This window comes from Falco cherrug, chromosome 1 (genome assembly GCF_023634085.1).
Source record: "Falco cherrug isolate bFalChe1 chromosome 1, bFalChe1.pri, whole genome shotgun sequence".
NCBI lineage: Eukaryota > Metazoa > Chordata > Aves > Falconiformes > Falconidae > Falco > Falco cherrug.
The window spans coordinates 115,705,645-115,726,498 of NC_073697.1; the positions used below are offsets into that span (position 1 = coordinate 115,705,645).

General features: G+C 37.8%; 1 protein-coding gene across 3 annotated transcripts in view; it reads left to right on the forward strand.

Moving 5' to 3' along the window:
* The window catches only part of TBCD (tubulin folding cofactor D), a 129,600-nt gene that overhangs the window by 71,730 nt on the left and 37,016 nt on the right, over positions 1–20,854 (forward strand). For all 3 annotated transcript variants that reach the window (XM_055722629.1, XM_055722637.1, XM_055722620.1), the window contains 9 exons: positions 853–938; positions 4,729–4,809; positions 5,578–5,651; positions 6,582–6,699; positions 8,193–8,253; positions 9,778–9,800; positions 16,752–16,783; positions 18,915–18,977; positions 19,423–19,499. In XM_055722629.1, the coding sequence (XP_055578604.1) occupies positions 853–938; positions 4,729–4,809; positions 5,578–5,651; positions 6,582–6,699; positions 8,193–8,253; positions 9,778–9,800; positions 16,752–16,783; positions 18,915–18,977; positions 19,423–19,499 (615 nt within the window). The remainder of the gene's footprint in view (positions 1–852; positions 939–4,728; positions 4,810–5,577; positions 5,652–6,581; positions 6,700–8,192; positions 8,254–9,777; positions 9,801–16,751; positions 16,784–18,914; positions 18,978–19,422; positions 19,500–20,854) is intronic.

Sequence of the window (20,854 nt, forward strand, 5' to 3'; positions counted from 1 at the left end):
GTTGGCTGTTTTCCATTTGGACTTAATTATGGCTTGTGGAGTCTTTGCTGCCTCTTCCATTCCAAAACACAGCTTTGATGCATGGTAGTATGTTAAATCAGCCATAGCCAATCGGAATTCTGAATATCTGACTTGTATTGCTTATATAAGAAGGCAAATTTTTAGATGGCAATTGCATATTTAGAAAGATAATTTGTCTTCTAAAAACAGAAATTTTTGAGCGCTGATGTCAGAAGTGTGATGCTTCTGTAGGATTCGGTGTTTCAGGCTTTGCTGGGAACCAGTGTTATTTTCAAAAACAAACCAACCCAATTCTTTTAGTTCATTAACAATTCATTTTAAATATAAACAAACAGAAGTAATTGAACTCCCATGTGTTCTACATGTGATGCATTTCTTGGTGCCTAAATCTCTAATTTTATACTTCATAAAAATCACAGCAGATACTTGTTCCTTCACATAAACTAAAACCATGTTTACATTTATCTAAACTTTCTTGTAGAAAAATAATTTTTTGTGTACATACATAGCCATGAATTCACCAAATACATATTTGGATATGACTTGAAGGTAAGATAGCTATTGCATAGTTTATTACCTGCTGCTATTTATTTTGACTGATTATCATTGACTCATAAGTGAAGCTAGGTATTTTACTGTTTCTATATCCGATACCCTTTATATCTTTGATACAAGTGATTTTACTATAAATTAGAAATGAAACTGTATTTTTTCAGTGCTTGGTGAGTAGTAGTAGATTTGTTTTCAATAATGTTGCCTATTTGGAAAGGATTTTCCGTTTCAAGATAATAAATTCTTGGGTTTTTCCCTCTTCCCTATGCTGCTTCGTAGGGCACCTTTCCACATGGCATAGACATTCTAACTGCAGCTGATTATTTCGCTGTTGGTAACAGAGTTAACTGTTATCTGACTATAAGGTAAGTTTCTAAGCATTAGTTTTCTTAAACATGAGTGACCCCTTTTACATAAGGAAATATATGTCTGATTGTTTCACCTTACTGAACATTATGTTTATTACTGTTGTTTCCGAATAAATTAAAATTTGTTTTTTCTTATTGCTGCATCAAACCGCTTGTTATGTGTAAGACACAGTGAAAATGTGACCATGATTTCCTTGTCTGTGTGGAGGATGCAGCCAAGAGGCAGTATTCACAGGTGTCACGGAACTGTGTGAGCTGGTCTTAGATAAGAGTGGGGGATTTTGAAGTGCTGTAGTAAAAGGAGAGGCTGTTATGATGGCAGACAGACTCTGATGTGTGTAAAAAAAACCTAAAGCCCATTTTAAAAAAGACTTTGCACAAGTTGTTGAATTTGTCATTTGTGCATAGACCTTTAACTTGAGTGGCTGTATTTCTCATAGCTCAGTAAAAATCTAACCACAGTATGCAGTTGCATTTGAAAAATCTGATCACTGCAGGATGGAGTCTGCAAAGACTGTAATGGGAAATACCGAAACTAGTGTGGTGATGCTATAAATCAGTAGCTTGTCTTGGAATACTGTCTTCTGTTCTGGTCAGCTATCGGAAAACACAATAATGCTGAAGTCAGGGGAATTCAGAGGCAAGCTGGGTGCGCAGGATGACTAAAACAAAAGATTGCACTTCGTCATTAGAAGATGAAAAAGACTCAAGGCTGGGTTCGAGCTTTAGTTGTCTAAGACAGTCTAGCCTAGGTGTCTAGCCTCTCTCCGTAGCCAATGCAAAGAGACAGGCACCTACAGAAGGTGATTCAGATCATTTTAAGATAGGTCAGATAAATTGCACTATGGAGTTGCACGTTGCTCAGAAACCAGCAGGTTAGGAAGGCTTGAAAAGGTTATATTCTTGGGGAACAGAAACAGCAAACAGATGTGATGGTGTATGCCATTGCCAGCTTTGTGACTTCCAATGAGCAGTTTTTTGAGAAAATTTGCACTGGAACCCTCTATCCTCTCCTCGACTCTTACTTTTTTTTAATTATTATTATTAATGTCTTCACCTCCATATTGTTCCTTTTGTGCATAATCATTTCAGGCTGTACATATGTTTACCTTTTACCTACTGTCATTCCTTCTGGGGTCCACACCCTCCTCCTACGTTGATGCCCAGAGCTCCCGCCTACTGAGTTGAGGTGGGGAGACGCGGTGGCCTGGTATTCGATGCTGCTCTAGATTCATGTAACATCCATGGGATTTTTGTAACTCTGGCTTTTTGTACTACTAGAAAATCGAAAATATTCAAAATTGACAAAGCAGTTTCTGTTTTCTCTCTTTTTATAATTTTGGTTTGAAGACTAATATTCTACTTACTTTTTGAGAGCTGAATTATTAATATATTATTTATTTTCAAATGCTCATTTATTACTCCTTTTCATTGTGATTTCCAGGGTTTTTGTAGGAACATTACTTATCAGAGTGGAAGTATTTTTGCTGTTGATTTTTCTTCCACTCTTATGCCTGCCTTTAAATTGTGCAACAGAAAGAATAAATTTGTGCATTCTTTATAACTAGTTTTATGCACTTAGCGTGATCCCTTGAAACCATGTTCAGTGTTATTAATCCAGCTCTTTGTAAAGTATTTGTCATCTCATTCATTATTTTACTTTTAAATATCTTTACCATTTTGCTCTTCAAGCAGGATGTCATTATTGGGGTCAATACTTAAGTATTTCCGTATTTTTTTCTGAGTAACATCGAAGGAGAAGTACATAAGCATGTATTTGGCTGCACAGAAAACAGATGTCATTATGATGTGGTAGGAAGAATGGGCCTTTCTGATTGGTATGCCTTAAGGTGGTGTAACTGTTTATGTAGCTGGAAAAAGCTGCTTGAGGTTCATATGCCAGATCTAGAATCTTTAGCTGCCCTTCCCCCACCCAGACAAAACAGTCCTGGGACACTTTGTATGCCAGCACAGTGCCGCTATGTGAAAGGGAGCTGTGCGGGTGTGAAGGTTGGTAAGCTAGATTCCTCAGAGCAATAAAAGCTTGAAAAAAATGTATCAATTTCTACTGCTGAACTTCGTTTTCATTAATAAATGTCGGTATATTCTTGTAGAGAAGCAGTATCATATATATATATGATACATATATGTGTGCGTGTATAAATAGTTGCTTATATCCTTTTAAATCTGAATAGTTTTATGCAAGTTTTTCAAGCTGGATGCCTTTTTGAAACTTCTTGCTCGTGTTCTTTGGAGGATTCAGCTCAAATATCATAACTATTTCTGAGGATGGAAGGCAGAGGAAACCCGTTTTGTGTGAACAGGGAGTAAAGAATTTATGTAATTACAGGAGTTCTGGGCTTGTTAAAGCAGAGTTAAGGGAGAAACTTCTTAATCTAAGTAAAGTGGGATACAAAAATCTTACCATCAACATTATCAGGAAGGCTAGACTTGTATCCAAGGCTATGTGCATTACTCAGTAGGGTAAAAGAGATGAGGACTGTAGTTAAAGCTACAGACATCGACCAAGAGATCAAGTTTGATGACCTGGGCAAGGATGTTCCCAGTAAAATGGCTGGAAAGAATGGTGAGTGCTAGAACTAGCACCCAAAAAACAGCTACGAAGAAGAGACCTCAAACACGGCATGGGAAGCGTGTCTATTATTGTACGGTCTTCCAGAACAGGGAAAGGAAACAGAGAGTAATGAATTCTATCGTTTCTCAACTGGTTGTTGATGCCAGCAAAACCAACTGTGTAATCCTCCTCTAGGGCTCGCAGCAGCAGTAGGTAGTACTTGTGTATCCTGTATTGGCTCAAGGGGCTGAGGTCGGTGCTGTGGATTTCAGGATTCCTAGTCTTCTGATGAATTGCAGAGATTACCAGTATGGTAATATGCAACACTATTTGGGTTTTGTCTTTGTTTTGCTTCTAATTACGCACACATGTATTAATGGAACACTATTATGGTTGTAAAGTTAATCACTCAAAAGATATGAAAAGGTGAAATTAAGGTAATCTGTGTGTCCTTAATTTTGTCCCTTTATGCATGCCGTTTTGACACAAACACGTTGTACTGATTGTTTAGCTTTCCAAGATTATTTAACATACATCAGATATACTGAAAAAACATTTCACTTTTGTTGACCTTAACTTTCAGTAGTTGATGCTTCTGAAGATTGGAAAGCAAGCGTGGCTGTAAAGTTAGATAATTATGCAGGCTACCTAGAAAATTAATTCTGGTGTTCCCTTACCTCTTAGCCTTGACTTTGTAGCTTGGACATTTTTGTCAGAATCGACTTTTTGTGTATGCTTGATTTTTAAAAAGGACAAATTAAAAGCTAGTATTCGGTTTGGGACCATTGTATTTTTGAAGTTGTAGCATGTTTCTGTAACTTGATTTTACTTTGTACTGTGGATTACATCATTGATATGTTTCTCTAATCTGAAATAATTAAGTTAATATATACACATCTAGATTTTATAGAATGAAACAATGGGAATTAAATATTTATTTTTCCTTTTTATTGCTATCAAGCTTTTTGTACGTATAGTGTTTTTTATAAAAAATCTGAAATTTTTACAGAAGTGATTTAATTTTTTCAATAATCGTAAAATATTTCCGATTGTGTTATTTCATTCAGCTGCATCTCATATAGGAGAAGGCATATTTCAGTAATTTTTTTGGTTGCTTTAGAACTGGAGGTTTTAAATCGTTGGAGTAGCTTGTTTAAAGTGCATGCAGATGTTGATTCTTGTACTCTGTCTACATGAACATTTCTTTTGCAGTGTGTATATTGCTGGCTTTCCTGAGTATACACAGCCAATGATTGATCATTTAGTTAACATGAAGATTAACCACTGGGATAGGTAAGTTCATAAAGTCTGAATATGAATATCCACAAGTGACTATTCTGCATATCATGCTTTCCCATATTATTTTTGTAATTTTTACTTACACTAGAGTTTGCAATAGCATTTGACTGAAGGAAACTGGGCAAGTAGTAGCTGATGTTATCTATACCTCCCTAGCATACTGTCACTTAAAACATGTTTATGAATTTTGTCTTTTTGCCATGACCTCAATCTGTTAATAGATTAATAAAACACATTTATATGGTATATAGTGTATGTGAGGGGTAAACACCATCACCATACAATTATCATAATTGAAGTAGATTTCATGCATAGAGATGGTGCTTAGTCATATTCAGTGTTCATGAAGATTAAAATATGTATAACACAAATGAGATTATATCAGTGCTGATAATAGTTTGCATCATGAGAAATAATAATAGTTTACTGTAGTGTCCCTGCCAATGCATAGAATGAGCCCTCAGGTTCTACCATCCACACTTATGTTTTTCTTTGTCTCTTTCAGCAATAAGTTCTATTCATATAGCTAAAAGCTAGCTGTAGGCTGTCTGTTTGGTCCGTGGGTTTGTGTTGTTGGCTTTTTTTGGGGTGGGGGGAAGCATAGGATGGACAGAGAATACTGTATTTTTGCATATTGCTGAGGTCTTTATTTTGGTTGGAGGTAGAAGACCCTTCCTGATGTTACTTTTTTTCCAATACGTTAGTTACTTCTACTAAATTGCTAACTCCCAAAAATCCAAAAATGCTTTTTTATATCTTCAGTGTTATTCGAGAACTTTCAACCAAAGCTCTGCATAACCTTACTCCACGGGCTCCTGAATACATGGCAAATGTGGGTAGGTAACACGTCAGTTCCGCATAGCATGCCATACCAACATTCCAGCTTATGTAGCAAAAATGTACTAAGAAGATTTAAATGTGCTCCATGACTTAATAAAAACTAAGACTTTACCTGCAACTTAATACAGCATAGAGACACTAATGGCTTTACCAGTCTTCAGATTTTATGCAAAAATTATAAAATACTGCCAGATCTTTTTTTATCTGGGGAGTGGACTTTAGTTATCCAGCTATGCTGGACCCTACCAGTTCCGAGACAAATAAATGGGTGTAGCTCTGTTGCAACTCTTCAGGCAGCTATCCCTCGGATTCCTAGCTTTAGCTTTGTTGATATGGCTTTGATGTCATAAAGGGTGAGGGGATCTGTTTTGTCTTGTCCGGTCTGACATCTTCAGAAGAATTCCTTTTTGACTGCTGTGTGTGTAATCAAACGCTCCCTGGCATGGATTCCGGATCCTTTGCTCAGCCCGTCCAAGGTTCTGAGGCTGGACTAGCTGCTCTTTGGTCTGGCTGAAAGGCAGCAGCTGACACCCAGCGGGCTGTAGGTACGGATCTTGCTGAGGCTCCTTGTAGCGGTCCGGGGAGATGCACGGCACATGGAAGTGCAATTCCATGGAAGTACAAGCTTCATTTCCCTTACCGCTCAGCCAGCCCAGTGCCTAACAGCAAGTATGTTACTTTATTTACGTCAAACAGGGAGGTAGTTGAGCGGACAAAATGTCTTGTTGTGGTTTAGTATGCTTTGTCAGTATTTACTTATATTTTTAAAACTTGGTTTTCATATAATGGACAGGATATATTGGCCTAACTTCGCAGAAATGGTTTTCCCGTATTATTTCTAGGCAGACGTCATTACATTTAGAACTATGATCTGTCACTATGCTTTGATTTTTTTTAAAAAATAATAATTATTTGATCTCTTTCAGTGTTGCCAAGACTTCTGCCTTTATCAGTGGGCACAGATCTGCATACACGCCATGGGGCAATTCTTGCCTGCGCTGAGATCACCCATGCACTGTGTAAATTAGCAGAAGAGAATAACAGGTATAAATGCAAGATTATCTTGACTATAAATTTTCCTTTCAAGTCTCGTCTATTGAAAGCTTCCTGAGTATAATTATGGAACTCTCCATCTTACTGAACTTCTTTTCCATTGAATTTTTGTTTGTTTTGATCAGTCATGCCAAACCTTCACGTTTTATTCAATGATGCTATAAACTTTAGTCTGAATTCATCATCAGGAAAGTGAGATCGTTTGCTGCCTTACTTGAAAGAGTTCAAAGTTACCATTTAAATATAGATTAACCCCCCTTTCCCAATTAAGTATGCTGTCATCCTGGTGAGGGGGACAGTCTTTTATCTTCAGTGTTAGAGAAGTACCTCCTCAAGCAGCTTGTTGAGTTGGACTGATTTAATTGTTGCTGCTGAATGCTGGTCCAGATATATATGTGTGTGTGCGTGTATGTATACATAGGGAGAGAGAGAGAGATACATATGGGTGTATGTGTGTGTACACAAACACATACTACATATAGGAGATGTAGCCAGAGTAGTTGGCAGAATTATTTGGAGATGTCTTTGCTTTGATGTTGTGATTAAAGAAATGAGTCATTCAACTTTCTTTCACAAGAATCACATGTGAAAAATGGTTGAAAACCTTTATTGCAAAAACTGCAATTTGAAAGTTGTGTTAGCAGTAGAATTTTATACTAGCATGACTTAAATTGGAATGAGCAGCTGTTTAAGATCGAGGCAGTGGAAAGTAAGGCTCCAGTGTGCAAACTTCACTGAAAATAAATACAGTTCTGCAGGAGTCATAGATACGTGTACCTTGAAGAAAGGTATTGTAAGGAAACAGACAGACTTTCAGGGTAATTTTTGTCTAAAAGTTGGATAATTACTCTCTGGTTAATCTTTTTTATTTTACTTCTGAGAACATTCTGATGCAGTCATACAAAGGTATCTAAAGCGGTGACATCTAACAAATCTGATGTTGTCATTGTTTGTACAAGCTGAATATACGGAGATGAATTAAAATAATAGATACCAAAGTGTGCACTGATTTTTATCGCTTTAATTATTGACAAACAAGAATTGTATTTACCAATAGTGTCTATTAAAAGAATTTGTGTTAATCTTAGATTTCCTTTTTCAAGTAAGTTGGAAAGCTAGAGAAAAAGAGGCAGAGCGTTTTTAGGAGTAGGAAATATTTGAAATTAGTGGAAAAATTGCAGAAATGTTGGAGTCCAGAAATACAACTGAGCTGAGAAGTGTATTTGGTATATTACTGGTTATAATGCTGTTAGTAAGTGACACTAAATTTTTAGAGTCCTTTAAGAATGAGCTTGCTACATGATAAGGAAAGAACTTACGTTATTATGTTTGCTGAACTATTTAGAATTAAATATTGCATGTTTATGTTGAGCATAATTTGGAAACCAAATGATTGTTTTTCTGTTTGCAAGTACAATGAAGTCAGAAGAAAAATTATAGCAAAATTAGGAAACCAGTCTTAAACATTTTGTATACCTTTGCAGATCTGTAACATACTATTTCAATGAAAAGTCATTGGAGGGACTTAAGCAAATCCATCAAGAGGTTTGTATCAAGTATAAATGTATATTTTTACCTGGAATGTTGTATTATTTTAAACAAACAATTAAGACAGCTGTTCTCCACCTTCCTCTTCCCTTTGCCAAAAGTAAACAATCTCACAAATACAAATTCGGAGATGCATTCCAGACTGCCTGATAGCCTTGCCCACGTGTCTTACTCCAATATAATTTTGTATTTGGTCCCTTTGTGTTCTGCCAGCTTCATGGCTAAGCCACTTTCTCTGCTGCTGTCAGTTACACTTCTGAAATACTGCGTGTGGTTTTGCTTTGTCTTCCTTTCGCCTTCAGTTTCTTCTCCCTTTCTGTACATACTGACTGGCCTTGCAGATAGATGTATGGCTATTGCCTTAATGTGACCATGCTCGAGAGATCTAGTGATTCCATTCTTTTTTTTATATTTTACTTTATTGGGATTTTGTTGCTAAATCCTCGCATCCGTAATTTACCAGTTTATAGATCTTGAAAATCATATTCTGTATTTCATCTGATCCATTGTCTTTATTTCTCCTTATGACAAATGAAGTCTTTGTCCTGCTCATAGCAGTTTCAAGTGCTTCTGTGGAGATAATTTTGCCTGACTTGTCCCTTTAATTTTAAGTCATCCTGCGTTCTTTGTTTTTTTTTTTCTTTTGGCTCCTATTTCTTTCCCTTATGGAACAGACAGTACTCCAGCGTTCAGGCTCCTCCTGGTTTTCTGCAGTATCTGTAGTGGCTTTTAGTCCCAGTTCTGATGTGCTAAAGCTGTCAGGCTTCACCATTTAGCCGTTACGCTTTAAAGTATGTAGGTGCTTGCTCAATTCTGTGCATAGGTGAAACCTTCTGCCACAGGTTGAAAAAGCATCTCTCTCTCCTTCAGTTTTCCTACGCTAAAATGCCTGAAAGCTTCCTCAGCAGTAGCTGTACTGTTACAGTGGCCTTATTTTGCTGTGATACTTTCCAGTTTCTGCTGTTGTCTGTTGTTATAAATAATCTGCAAATTTGGTGTAAACTCTTTTTTAAAAATCTGGGGGTTTGGGGGGTTTGGTGTTTTTACTACATAGAAATTTGATAACCTTTGATACAGTTTTTTTAAGATGGCCTATAATTTAAAATGAGATAATACTTTTTCAGTCACATTTGAACTTTTGTGCAAGTTTTTTTCTGTTTAATCTGTAGCTAACAAAGTTGTATTCAGACAATGCAGTATATCATCATTTTAAAAAGGGCCAGCTGTGGAAAGTAAATGTATTTTAAAAAGCCAAACTAGCTTCCAGGGTATGTGCAGGAGCAGCTAGGATTTGGAATTAAGAGAATTTATGGATGTGTTAAATTGATTTTCTTTTGAATACAAAATTCATATGGATGTAGAGAGCTTTTCTTGTAAAGATTTACCTTTTGAATTTTATTGATAAAATAATCCGGTGTTGCCTAGCTCACAGTGTGTAGATGTTGGATACAGGGAGGGAAAATGGAAACACTTGCATGAAACTCTGCTAACATGAATGTTTTTTGCTTCCTCCCCCCCCAGCTTTGCAGTCGTCAGTTGTACAGGTGAGAAAATGGATGCAAAAATTATAATTTTTTGTATTGGAAATTATCAATTAGAGGTAATGTGAACAGTAGGGTCTTGGTGGGATTTTTGGTTTGCACAAGTTAGTTGCAGCTGCTATGGACTGCCGGTCCCTCACGGTTCCCCCAGATGCAAGCACGTGCGTTCCTTCGGCTTTGCCTGCCTGTTGCAGAGGCTGGTGCCGTTCTGTAGTGGTTGTGGTGTCTGGAGGGCACGACGCACAGGCAGGTCAGGTTAACGAGAAAGTGGTAAGTACTGGTCTCGGTATTGTGATAGAGACAGTTAAAGGAAAGAATGTGGAACAGAATGTGCTTGCTAATCCGTGGCTTCAGCAGTGTGTAATGGATTTCTTTCCCATTATTCATCTCTACTGTAGTACTTGCGTGGTTCAAACAGGTCTATAGAAATGACCTTTAATAAGTTAATGAGTCCAAAATTTATTTATTTTTTAAAGGAGCTTCTATCTAAATTCTAGAATTACTTTCTTCATCCTGTGTAATGAGTAGGCCAGGAGGATTACGAAAGGCTCAATGCGATTTTTCAACCCTTGGCGCCAAAGAAAATGTAAATGAGTTTTCACTGAGTTGGTTTTAATTTCCTATTTATTGAAGCTTCCAGGAAGTAAAAGCAATTTGCCTAAGTAACTGTTAAGTAAATGTGAATTAAAACTGGTATATGAGTTAAGAGGTTCTTCCTAAATTTCAGGAAATCAAAACATAACGATTGACTTGTATTCCCTAATGATTGTATGTGTGAGCGAGGGTCTTTTTCTGCTTTAACTGACAAATTCTTTGAGCTTTTGAGTGGTTTAGTTCACTTCTTTGAACTAAAAATAGTTCTGAAAACAGTAAATATTAGTAGGTTTTGTGTAATTAATGGCAGTTCAAAGAATTTCTGTGTAAGTTTTTGTATCCTGAAACTATGTGAAAAAATGTTGAAATTTACTTTTTGAGGGTTGTACATACTGATGTGAAACTTCCATTCCAAAGGTAGCTTGTACTGGTGGATGGTTCTAATGCTGATACTGTATATTAGTGTCTTTGTGGGTGGCTCTCTTGGCTCCCATAAATTCTTTAATGTCAGGGTGGAGCTTGGGTGTAATTTGTTTTTGTCATAATGTGCACTTCTTGCACTTAATGGTATTTATAAGATGCCTACAGAAATGTTTTCATTCTAGATAAGACTTGTAATTCAACTCCAAGCACAATTGATTCACTACTGTTTACTCTAATACTTAGGCTGAGACAGAGCTGTCTAATATAATCCATATTTTAAAATATTGGTATGCATGAAACATTTTAAAATAGGACAAGAAAAATAAACTAGGTTATAAAAACAAACCAGCAATTTGAGTATTGCTGGGCAAGCATTTAGTGAAACAAGCCAAACTTGTTTCATGATGAGTAATTATTGCACATAATATTCCAAAGATTTCCATTTGAGAAATTGCTACCGGGAATTTTCGGTGTAACAACATCTTGTAGGAATGTTGAAAACCTGTGTGTTTTATTTGTGTTACTAGTTTTCAGACTGCATTAACAAAAAGCATCAAGCCACATGTCTCAACTGTTTATTAGATATTTTGCTTTCACTTCTGGCAACAAAGTAGCTGTCTTTTTGTGGGTCACATGGATTTTAGTGCTTTGGTCGAGCTTCTTTCAGACATTGTGTTGGCCTGTGAGAAAGGAAAAGGAAGTGTGAAAATGCTGCAATGCTTTTTTTCCCCCCTTTTAAGAGTTGTAATTTATAAAATTTAAGTTGGAAAATGTGTCCTGGGTTTCTTGATTGTCTAATGCTCTAGGATTCCATTGAATCCATAAGTACCTCAAGTAAAAAAAGATGAAGCCAAAATGCTGTAATGGAGACCTTCATATAACTCGCCATCTTACTTTATTTAGCAGCTCTTGTAATCTTTTTAACCTGAGTTTGAATGATGGCCATGAATTATCCTTCAGACAGGACACAGTCCAAGTTTTGAGCTATACTGCACAGTCTCTCAATTTTGACTATGCTTGAAGCAATCAAATTTGTTTATTCTAATTGAGAAAATCCTGTCCTCTACTGTAATAACATTTTTTTTAAAAATGCAAGTATCTTTCTGTCTTCCTGTGTGTAAGTCCTTTACCGGGTTTACCATAGCACGCCGAAAAAGGGGAATGCAAGTCCAGGCACATCAGTATGTACTTCCTTCCATTAGTCTGGATTCTGACACATTTGATGCACCAGTTTGTCTTGAGGAGCTAGTTGGTTTGAGCATTTGCATGTGCACTTCCAGGTGAGCATTGCGCAGTGAGCCTGATTTTCTGTATTAAATGGGCACTAGTTAGAGCAAGTCCTATGCAAACCATGCCACTTAGAGTATTCCTCCATTGTGCCTCTTTTGTGCTATACGGGTTCTAGAGTTCTAAAAATTGAGCTATATTTTCTTTGCTTTAAACATGACTTCTGTATATAAAAACCCAAGACAAAAACTTGTGGCATCTGTTGCCTTAAGCTGTCTTAGTTTGGGACTGGAAGTCAGCCTGCCGCTTTAAACGTGGTGTTAATGATCAGCCCGATTTGTATTATGCTTCCACTGAACCAGCACAGTTAGTACCTTTTTTTTTTTTTTTTTTTTTTTTTTTTTTTTGTAGCAGGTACATTTCTGTAGTGCATCTAAGACCTTGTGCTAGTTCTCAGTACGAAAAGTTGTCAAGAAAAAATATTTTTAATAGTTCTGTTAAGATTCTTTAAAAAGGCATCATCTGATACAAGGTTCTTGACTTAATATTCAGCTGAATAGATGTTCAGAATTATTTTTTATCTCCTTTCTTGTAGCCGGTTCTGAGTCTGATAATGTAGGTCTCAATACACAGAGCTGGGTCACGAGATAATGAGGGATGGATACGGAAGCGCTGCAGATGAGTGTGCTGGGCTTCCTCCAGGCAATTGCACTCTACCTCTGTATTTCGGCAAATGTTGTGTTTATTTGGCCTCGGGGGTGCCCCTCGGAGCTGGCTGTGACATTGGCACGGTGTGTGCTAGCGACTGCTACACTGGGTGACGCGCTCAGCGCAGGGTGCCGTATGCCGGGGTTTGCTCTGAGCTGCTCTTGTCACATGTGAAGGGACGGGCTGTGGGTATCACACGCCCAGCTACGCGAGACGAGCAACTGTTGGTTTTTAGAACAGTAGCCAGTGCAAGTTCGACTGTCATCTCCTGCATTGCAGCGTTTCCAGAAGAGTAAGGTAGCCGGTGGCTGTTGACAGGTGCTAGGTCAAAGAGAAACTCATCTCATTTCAAAGACCTTTAAGGTTGCAACTAATCTTGATGGTTTCAGGGCAAATGTGTTTCTTGGCAGTCACCTCCATAAAAGAGTTTTTTAGGCCTATTAACTTAATCAGCAAATAATGCCAGCCTTGCAACAAAGCTCACCTTAACAATTGTTCCAAGTTTTAAATCATTTTTTTGCGTCCAGCCACATGATGGTTCCAGGAGATCATGCTATACTGTGTTGTGAAGAGTTACAAGGTGAAATTCTTTTGCTACGAACTGAAGTCACTGGGCAAACTCTTAGTTCCATAGAGCAGGATTTCACCTGGAGTCTTCTGGTGGTAGTATACGATACAAACAGTGTAGGGTCAGCACGTGAATTTACAGTAACCTAAAAATAGGTGTTTGTCAGCTTATAGTTCATTCTCTGCATCTTAAAGGGATGACCACAAAGGCTTTGTTAAATACACAGGTTTTTTGTCTGTGCTCAAAGGTAGCTCTTTCCTCCTCTGTGTACCTTGCGATAGAGCCACTTGGTACTTCCAAAGCCCAGAAGTATACAGCCTGGACCTTTTACGATACCTCAGTTTTACTGAGGACAAAGAGTTCCCATGGAAAACAATTGGTTACTATTCATGTGGACGTGAAAATACTTCTTCAGCAGGTGTTCTTAGCTTCCTGGAAATCCAGCATTTGCAATTGAATCTCTTCAGCTATTCCAGTAGTTTTAATTTCAGATTCAGATGTTTATGAAAATGTATATGCTATTAATTTATAAATAGCTTCAGTTGGTATTATTTTTATGATCTTAAAGACAAACACTGAACTTCTCACAAAACCCAGGTTTTAAATAATTAAAAAATATAAATTCCACAAAAGTACCTTGAAGTTCTATATGCAGTGCAAACAGCACTGCTGTTGGTTCTGATTCAGGCCTATGCAATTTTAAGATAGATACCAGATTTCTTAGGTCAGTAATCTTAATTCATCAGTTCTAAAAGGGATTATCTATTTTGATTGTATTTTCCACAAATAAATTGTGACTCATCCTCAGGTGTTTCTAGGAGGGAAGCATTGCTGTAGAGCTGCACATAGGCAGGAATGCTTAGGAGGTCATGGGACTTGGGCACTGCATCGGTCAAGTTACAAACTGAGTTAATAATTAAACCTTGAAACAGGTACATATAATGTGATTCAACTTGTGGATGTGTCTTTAGAAGCAAAAAGGGAGAATACTGACTGTGCAGCAGAATTCAGAATCTCTGAATTAGGTAGATCCGTATCTTTTTAATTTAGTGAAATACTGTAGAGCGAGATAAAGTTAATAGAAAGATGCACATCGTGTTTGACAAACTAAACAGTGACTGAGGAAAGATCTAGAATTATGATAGAATTATCAGTTCTTACAACTGAAATATGTATGAGCTGCGGAAAGGAGAAAAAAATTTGGATACCTTGATGGACACAGTGATGTCTAGGCAAAGAACTAACTTGAAAAGTTCTGCAGAGAAGAGCATGTGGTGTTGCAGTGCCTTCAAAGATAATTTGATTATAGTTTCTGCATTACGTGGAAATCTGACTATGCAAATCACTGTCACCATTCTTCATTCTTGCACAGGGACAGTAATCCTCAGTGGAGCTCTAAACTCTGAAATTAAATGGAGCTGATGTAATGCCAGAGGAAGGGAGAGCTGTCAGATTATTAATGTAAGAGTAGCTCTAAGTGGCCTGACTTCCTTATTGGCAGTGTGAAGAAGTGGAGAAGAGCAGCCTTTATGACTCAGTTCTTGCTTTGTAGTTTGAACAGAAGTCTGTATCTGAATCCTTGCATCAGCAGACTGTGTTGCACACCAAACAAATTTACAAGATCATTATTTTATACTCATTTGCAGTAAGACAACAGACAAAAGGCAAGGAATGGGTGAGGACAAAATGAAGGGAAAAGAAATGTTGAAGAGGAAGGAGCCTCACCGTGGCATTCTATTTTTGCCACTGTCTCGACTCCTTGCATCATTTCTTTGTTTTCTAATTTAAATTTTTTAGAAGCTGGAGAGCAGACAATGTGGCAGGAAGGTGGGGTAGATAACACAAAGACCTTATCAGCATGGAGATGTGGAATCTGTGCTTGCTTGCTTTGGTGATAAACTGAGTTGTAGATTATTGCATTAGCTTTATATATTGATTGTCAAAAGCAAGTTTCCCAATTAAAGGAAGACTGATCTATGGCAAATGAGAATATTCTGGAGCTGATGTCTCTGCGTTCCCTGAAAATCCAATGAAAATGTTGAGCAGTCAAAAACCCAGTCGTGTTACAGGAGGCATCTACTTGTATGGAATGGAAAAACTTGTTTAAAATGTTTAGGCTTTTGAAGCTCATATAAAAGGATAAGTTGGAGAACAAAGTTCTAAGGGTTGTTAGGGTTGCTAGGTTTGCCTTCTGAGCATAGCTACTAATTTTATTGTGGGGAGAGAGGAGGAGAGGAGGGAAGAAAAGGTTTAAAAAAAAAAAAAAAAAAGAAACCCAAGCAAATAAACAGAAAAGCCTTTGTTGTTCCTCCTGCTTGCTGAGAGTTTCTGCCAGAGCGTGGTCATACAAACAGGTGATTAAGGGTTTGGCACACCTCAGGGAGGAAATACTGCAGGAGTGAAGGGGAGACAAGAATAAGGAGTCGAGGGAGGAAATATCCAAAGGAAAGGCAGGGGTCAAAGGTTCATAAAATGGAAAAATTAAGCCACAGAGGGTGACACAGAGCAGAACACCCTCAGCAGCGCTGAGGGCACCTTGGGGATATCCACGTAACCAGCAGGCATTGCCGAGCGCGGTGAGGAGATGTCCCTCTGACAGAGACATGAGATGCTGAAGACTGGAGACAGGCCCTGCCATTGTCAGGGTGCTCCCGCTTCTCCCCACTTTTTGCCCGGTTCAGACTGTCCCTTCCTGGTGCTGCCGGTGGCCAGGCTGGTGTTCGGACAGGGCAGCTGGGCTGGCTGAGCCTGAGGTCCCAGCTGGTGAGACCATCCTTACGTTATATGCTCTTACTTCAGGAGGGTCCGAAACATCTTGTGTCGTTTCTCTCTCTCCTTTTCTGCTGCGTTGGAAGTTTTTACCCCCTCGTTTGTGGTGATGAATGCAAAACGACCTGGGAAGGGGCTTTAGTGGGGAGGGAGGGGGAACCTTGCCAGGAAAGTAAACCAGTTAGCATTTATGAAAATGGAAACTGGTAAGTGAAGTTTCTATTGAATATTCCAGAGGTGAAGATTTTGTTAAAAAATTGCATGTAATTGCTTTTCAGTCATGGAAGTCAGAAGCTCGTAGAGGCTGTATGACTGAAAAGTCCTGTGGCAAGTCCCACAGGTTTGGAATGCTTCTGAAGCAAGTGAAAAGCAGAATGAACTTGACAGTCTTCTATTATTCACATTAAAAATTAAAAAGACTGGGACCATGTTTCTCCAAGAAGAATGTTAAATATTCCGGAAGGTTTTGTATAAATCATGCTGAAGTCAAGACAACAGCTGATTTAAAAAGAAGTAGTTCAGAGTTGGTCAAATACAAAACTGCAGGTATTTTGTGATCTGCTTTCATCCTGAAATGGTTTTGAGATTTTTGTTTTTCTCGCTAGGCAGTGTGCTGGCACTGCTCGTGGTGGGTTATTTGCTGAGGCTCTGTTTCTGCTTTACAGGGGTTTAGGTGGAGAACTGATGAGACCAGCTGGTAAGTATCACCACTGTGGTGTGAAAGCAGAAAATATGCAGTAATGAATTCTCCCCTTTACTTTTTTCCAGTTTGTTTTGCAGATATTGTGTTGAATGCATAAATAAAGTATGCACAGTAATTAAAAACATACATAGTTTGGAGGCCTATCAGAAGATGGCTACACCAGAACATCGGTTGTCAGCACACTTGTGAATAACGCTGTGTAAGAGTTGGCGATAGTTCTAGGGTTGATGTCACACATTCTCTCCTGTTGTGGCACGCAATGAATTTGCTTCAGGATTGAATTAGCTTCTTTCATTGATTTACTCTGATTCCTCTCCAGAAGACATGTGAGCAGTCCACTGAGACAGATGCGGTCATGTAACTGATGATTTTACAGTACTACATGTGTGTGCAAAGGTGAAGAGTAAAGACCGTATAAACAACAGCTTGTGGAACGGGTGGTATCACAGGAAAGTTGATGGGTGGTTCACATGGATTTTGAAGATTGTTATATATGGAACCACTGTAAAAAGGAAGGGCATTGCAGCAAAAAGTGTCCGTCCTGGTAGCCTGGGTGGATAAGGAAATGATGCCAACTTGAGTTTTCTGCTCGTGGTTTGGATGGAGGAAGTGCTGCGCAGCAGATTCTGGCTTTGAAGATGTGAAGCCATCCAAACCTAGTGGGTAAAGGTGTTTCAGTACCAAGATGGAAGAGTGATCAAATAGAAGGGGTACAGGGGGCAGGGGATTTTTGCAGTCTTTGAATGAACTTAAAGTCTTGTGACATGATAATGCACGCTGAAAGAATAGGTAGTTTTTTGTCATATGTTTTAGCTTTTAAGTAGTGGAATATTTCATAGTTTTGGAGAAGCACAAATGACAGTATTTTGGCATGATACAACTGTGTAGGTGGAATAAGTAGAATTGAAAATGTTCCACAAATTGCCTGCATGTCTAATGAAGATGATGGTCTCAACCACAACAGAGCTTAAAGAAGTGTAGAGAACTAAGGAACTTGGAACTAATTGTACTTAACCTTGTCTGTGAATAAATATTAGAACAAAGAAGCTGACATACAATATTGAATAGAGTTTGAGCACAGGGAGCCTGATTGTGTGACATTACCACAGTGAGGACTGAATGCAAGAGTAGATTTGGAGCCCAGTAAGTTGGTTATAAATGAGGAAGATGATGAACTGTGTGCAGAGCCCAGAGTAAGATTCAAAGATTAAGTTGTGGGACGAGAGGAAAACAAAAAGGTGGTATTATATAGAAGCTTGTTCTGTCCTCTCCCTCCTCTCTACCAGCCCTCCACCACTCTTAAAGCAGTCCGATAGTGAGTATGGATGTATACCGATCTGTTTTATTTGAACTGATCACCAGGAGGTGAAGGATCCTGTATTCCCGAAGTGCTGAGTTTTCATTTGAGCAATGCAGTCAATCAATTGTATAGTAAAAGTTGGCAGTGTTTTCTGTGTTAATTGCTATTCCCCGGAACAACCTTGAAACACTAAAAAAAAATTCTATTCCGAAAGTGGGTTCGTAAGCATAGAATTAATTTAAGTTTATAGATTTAAAATAATAAGGACTTAATTATTGACATTTTCTCATATTCTGAGTATCAAAGGAAATAAAGCTGCATCCAGTTTTATAGCTCTCAGCTCTGTGCAGCGAACAGATGCCAATCCTTGAAGGTCCAAAAAAGTGCTAATAAGAAGTAGGAAAACCTTTCATATATATTTGAATAGTTTTTTAGTGGCTGTAGCATTGTCCTTCTCCAGGCTGGTTTACAATCAGTGATGCTACATAGCCCCTTACAGACCGGTATAGGAACAGGAAGGTGGCCAGTATGTACATATATGTACCTTAAATGGCAGAGGGGGGAAAACATACCACCAGACAGTAGATTTGTATAAGTGATGGGACTAACTCGTGTCAGAGAACAGTTGCTGCAGAGCAGCTTTTTTTGTATGTAAGAATCACAAGTGTAACTTCCTTTAAATTTCTAATTTCACGGTTTGGACTTCTATTCGCGAATTTTCTTTGGTTTAAAATTAATGTAACTTGATATGGTTATAGCTCCAAAATTGCTGCAATTTCCCATTTTTTTTCTATTTATCCAGTTACCAAACTTATTTTCTTACAGTCTGCACTTTAATTGAAAAGTTGTCGCTATCAAAAATGCCATTTAGAGGAGATCCAATAATCGGTATGTCATTTTTAAAATAACTTTCCGTTATCTTAGTTGTTATTCATTAAGCTAAATTATTAACAAAAGATGCTTTTTAAAGAAGAAAGATGAGTGAGATTGGGCGGCCTAACAAATAAAAAAATACCAAAAACATACACAAATACTGCAACAGATGGCAATGTTTTTTGAAGATGTGTTTTTAGCTGTTTCCTAATGTGGGGGGTTTTCCTGTCAAGTTTTCAGCATCACCAGACACAGTGTTTGTGCTGTAAACTGTGAATTTAAACTGTAAACCAAATGAGAATAGCTATACTAATTGAGAATCACAATCTTGTTTATTTTGGAAAACCAAGGAAATACATCAATATGTATAATTGCGGGTCTTTGTGAAAAATAACACAGAGAATGTTGAAGTTCAGGAAGTAAGAAAAGTTAATACCATTTATGTGCCTTACTGTTTCAGGTGGCTGGCAGTGGTTAATAAACGACAGTCTAAGAAGCCTCCCTCTGGTTTCAAGCACTGCACGACAGCATATAAAGGTACAACAGTTCCTCCTTCATGTGGTCCCATTAAATACAGAATTAGAACTATTTTTGCTTTCTGATGGTGGATTATTTTCCATGAAATCTAATTGATTCTTAAATGTTTGTTTCTTAGATTGGATCAAGAAGTTTTTTGTGTTTTGTTTTTTTTTTTTTAAAAAGAGAATTCCTCAAAATTCAAATGGAGCTTTTTGATTAATAGTTGGCCAGCTGTCACAGAGGTTGTTCTTGTGTCTACATGTGGACCAAGGGCTTGGCAGGTGCTGCCACTGACGGTGGGCTGGGCTGGCCATCAGTGGTCGCTGGCGGTTGCTTGAAGCTCCTGGCTTCGGCTGCACGGTTGCGTTGGTACGGTGTTTTGTGTCCGTTTTGGTGTACCTGTAGTATGTACAAGGTATGTTGGTATTTGGTAGTTTCAGAGAGCTTTGGTGAGAATTAAAAAGAAAGTCTGGATGACGTTCTCAGGCCTGATGTACTGAGATCTTTGTTAACAGTGAGAACACTGTGATCAACAGTTATTCAGGACAATGTGCTTAAATTTTCCATGAAACACTGTTGCAAATCCTTTTACTGTGCTCTCGAGCTACTCTTAATTCTGAATATTAAATCCAGATGGATATGTTTCATGATATTTTATGTACATGATCTTAACGTCTCCAGTTATTTGCCTTAATTTTCCTGAGTAATACCATGACAGTTTGATCTTCTGCTCTTAAAGGCTCTACTGAATTATAAAGACAATTTTTGAATGCCCTGTTTGAGCTTATAGCCATCACAGAGACTATTTGAATATAACTTATTGTGTTCATTTTGTTAGGTTTTAAAAATAAGATAAAAAGCCATTGCAAATATCTCGTCGCTCATCTTTTAGTCTTCCTTGGAAGACAGAGTAAACCAGAATGTATCCAAGTCACTGAAGAAAATTAAAGATTAAATTTGAATTCTTGGAATATTCTTTTGGCATTAGCAATTTTTTCAAAGAGTTTGTATGTCTTTATAACTGGAACTTCTAAACCAAACTTAGAAGAATTAATTATAGACTTTAGAGTTGTGATTTGTTCGGTTAATATTAATCAGTGTTGAGCCAAGTATGTTTAGTAAATATCAGTTCTCACTTGATTTCTGTATATATTTTAGAGAGAAATAATTTTAAGGGCAATACTTAAGACATTAAAAAGTAACCTTTTTTCCCGGCATACGGTATACTCTGCCCATGTAACTTCATGCATTTAGAGTGAAAACCATTCTTTTTAGAAAGTGAAGGATCTGAGCAACCTGATCTAGTTGAAGATGTCCGTGCTCGTTGCAGAGGGATTGGACTAGGTGATCTTTCAATGCCCCTTCCAACCTAC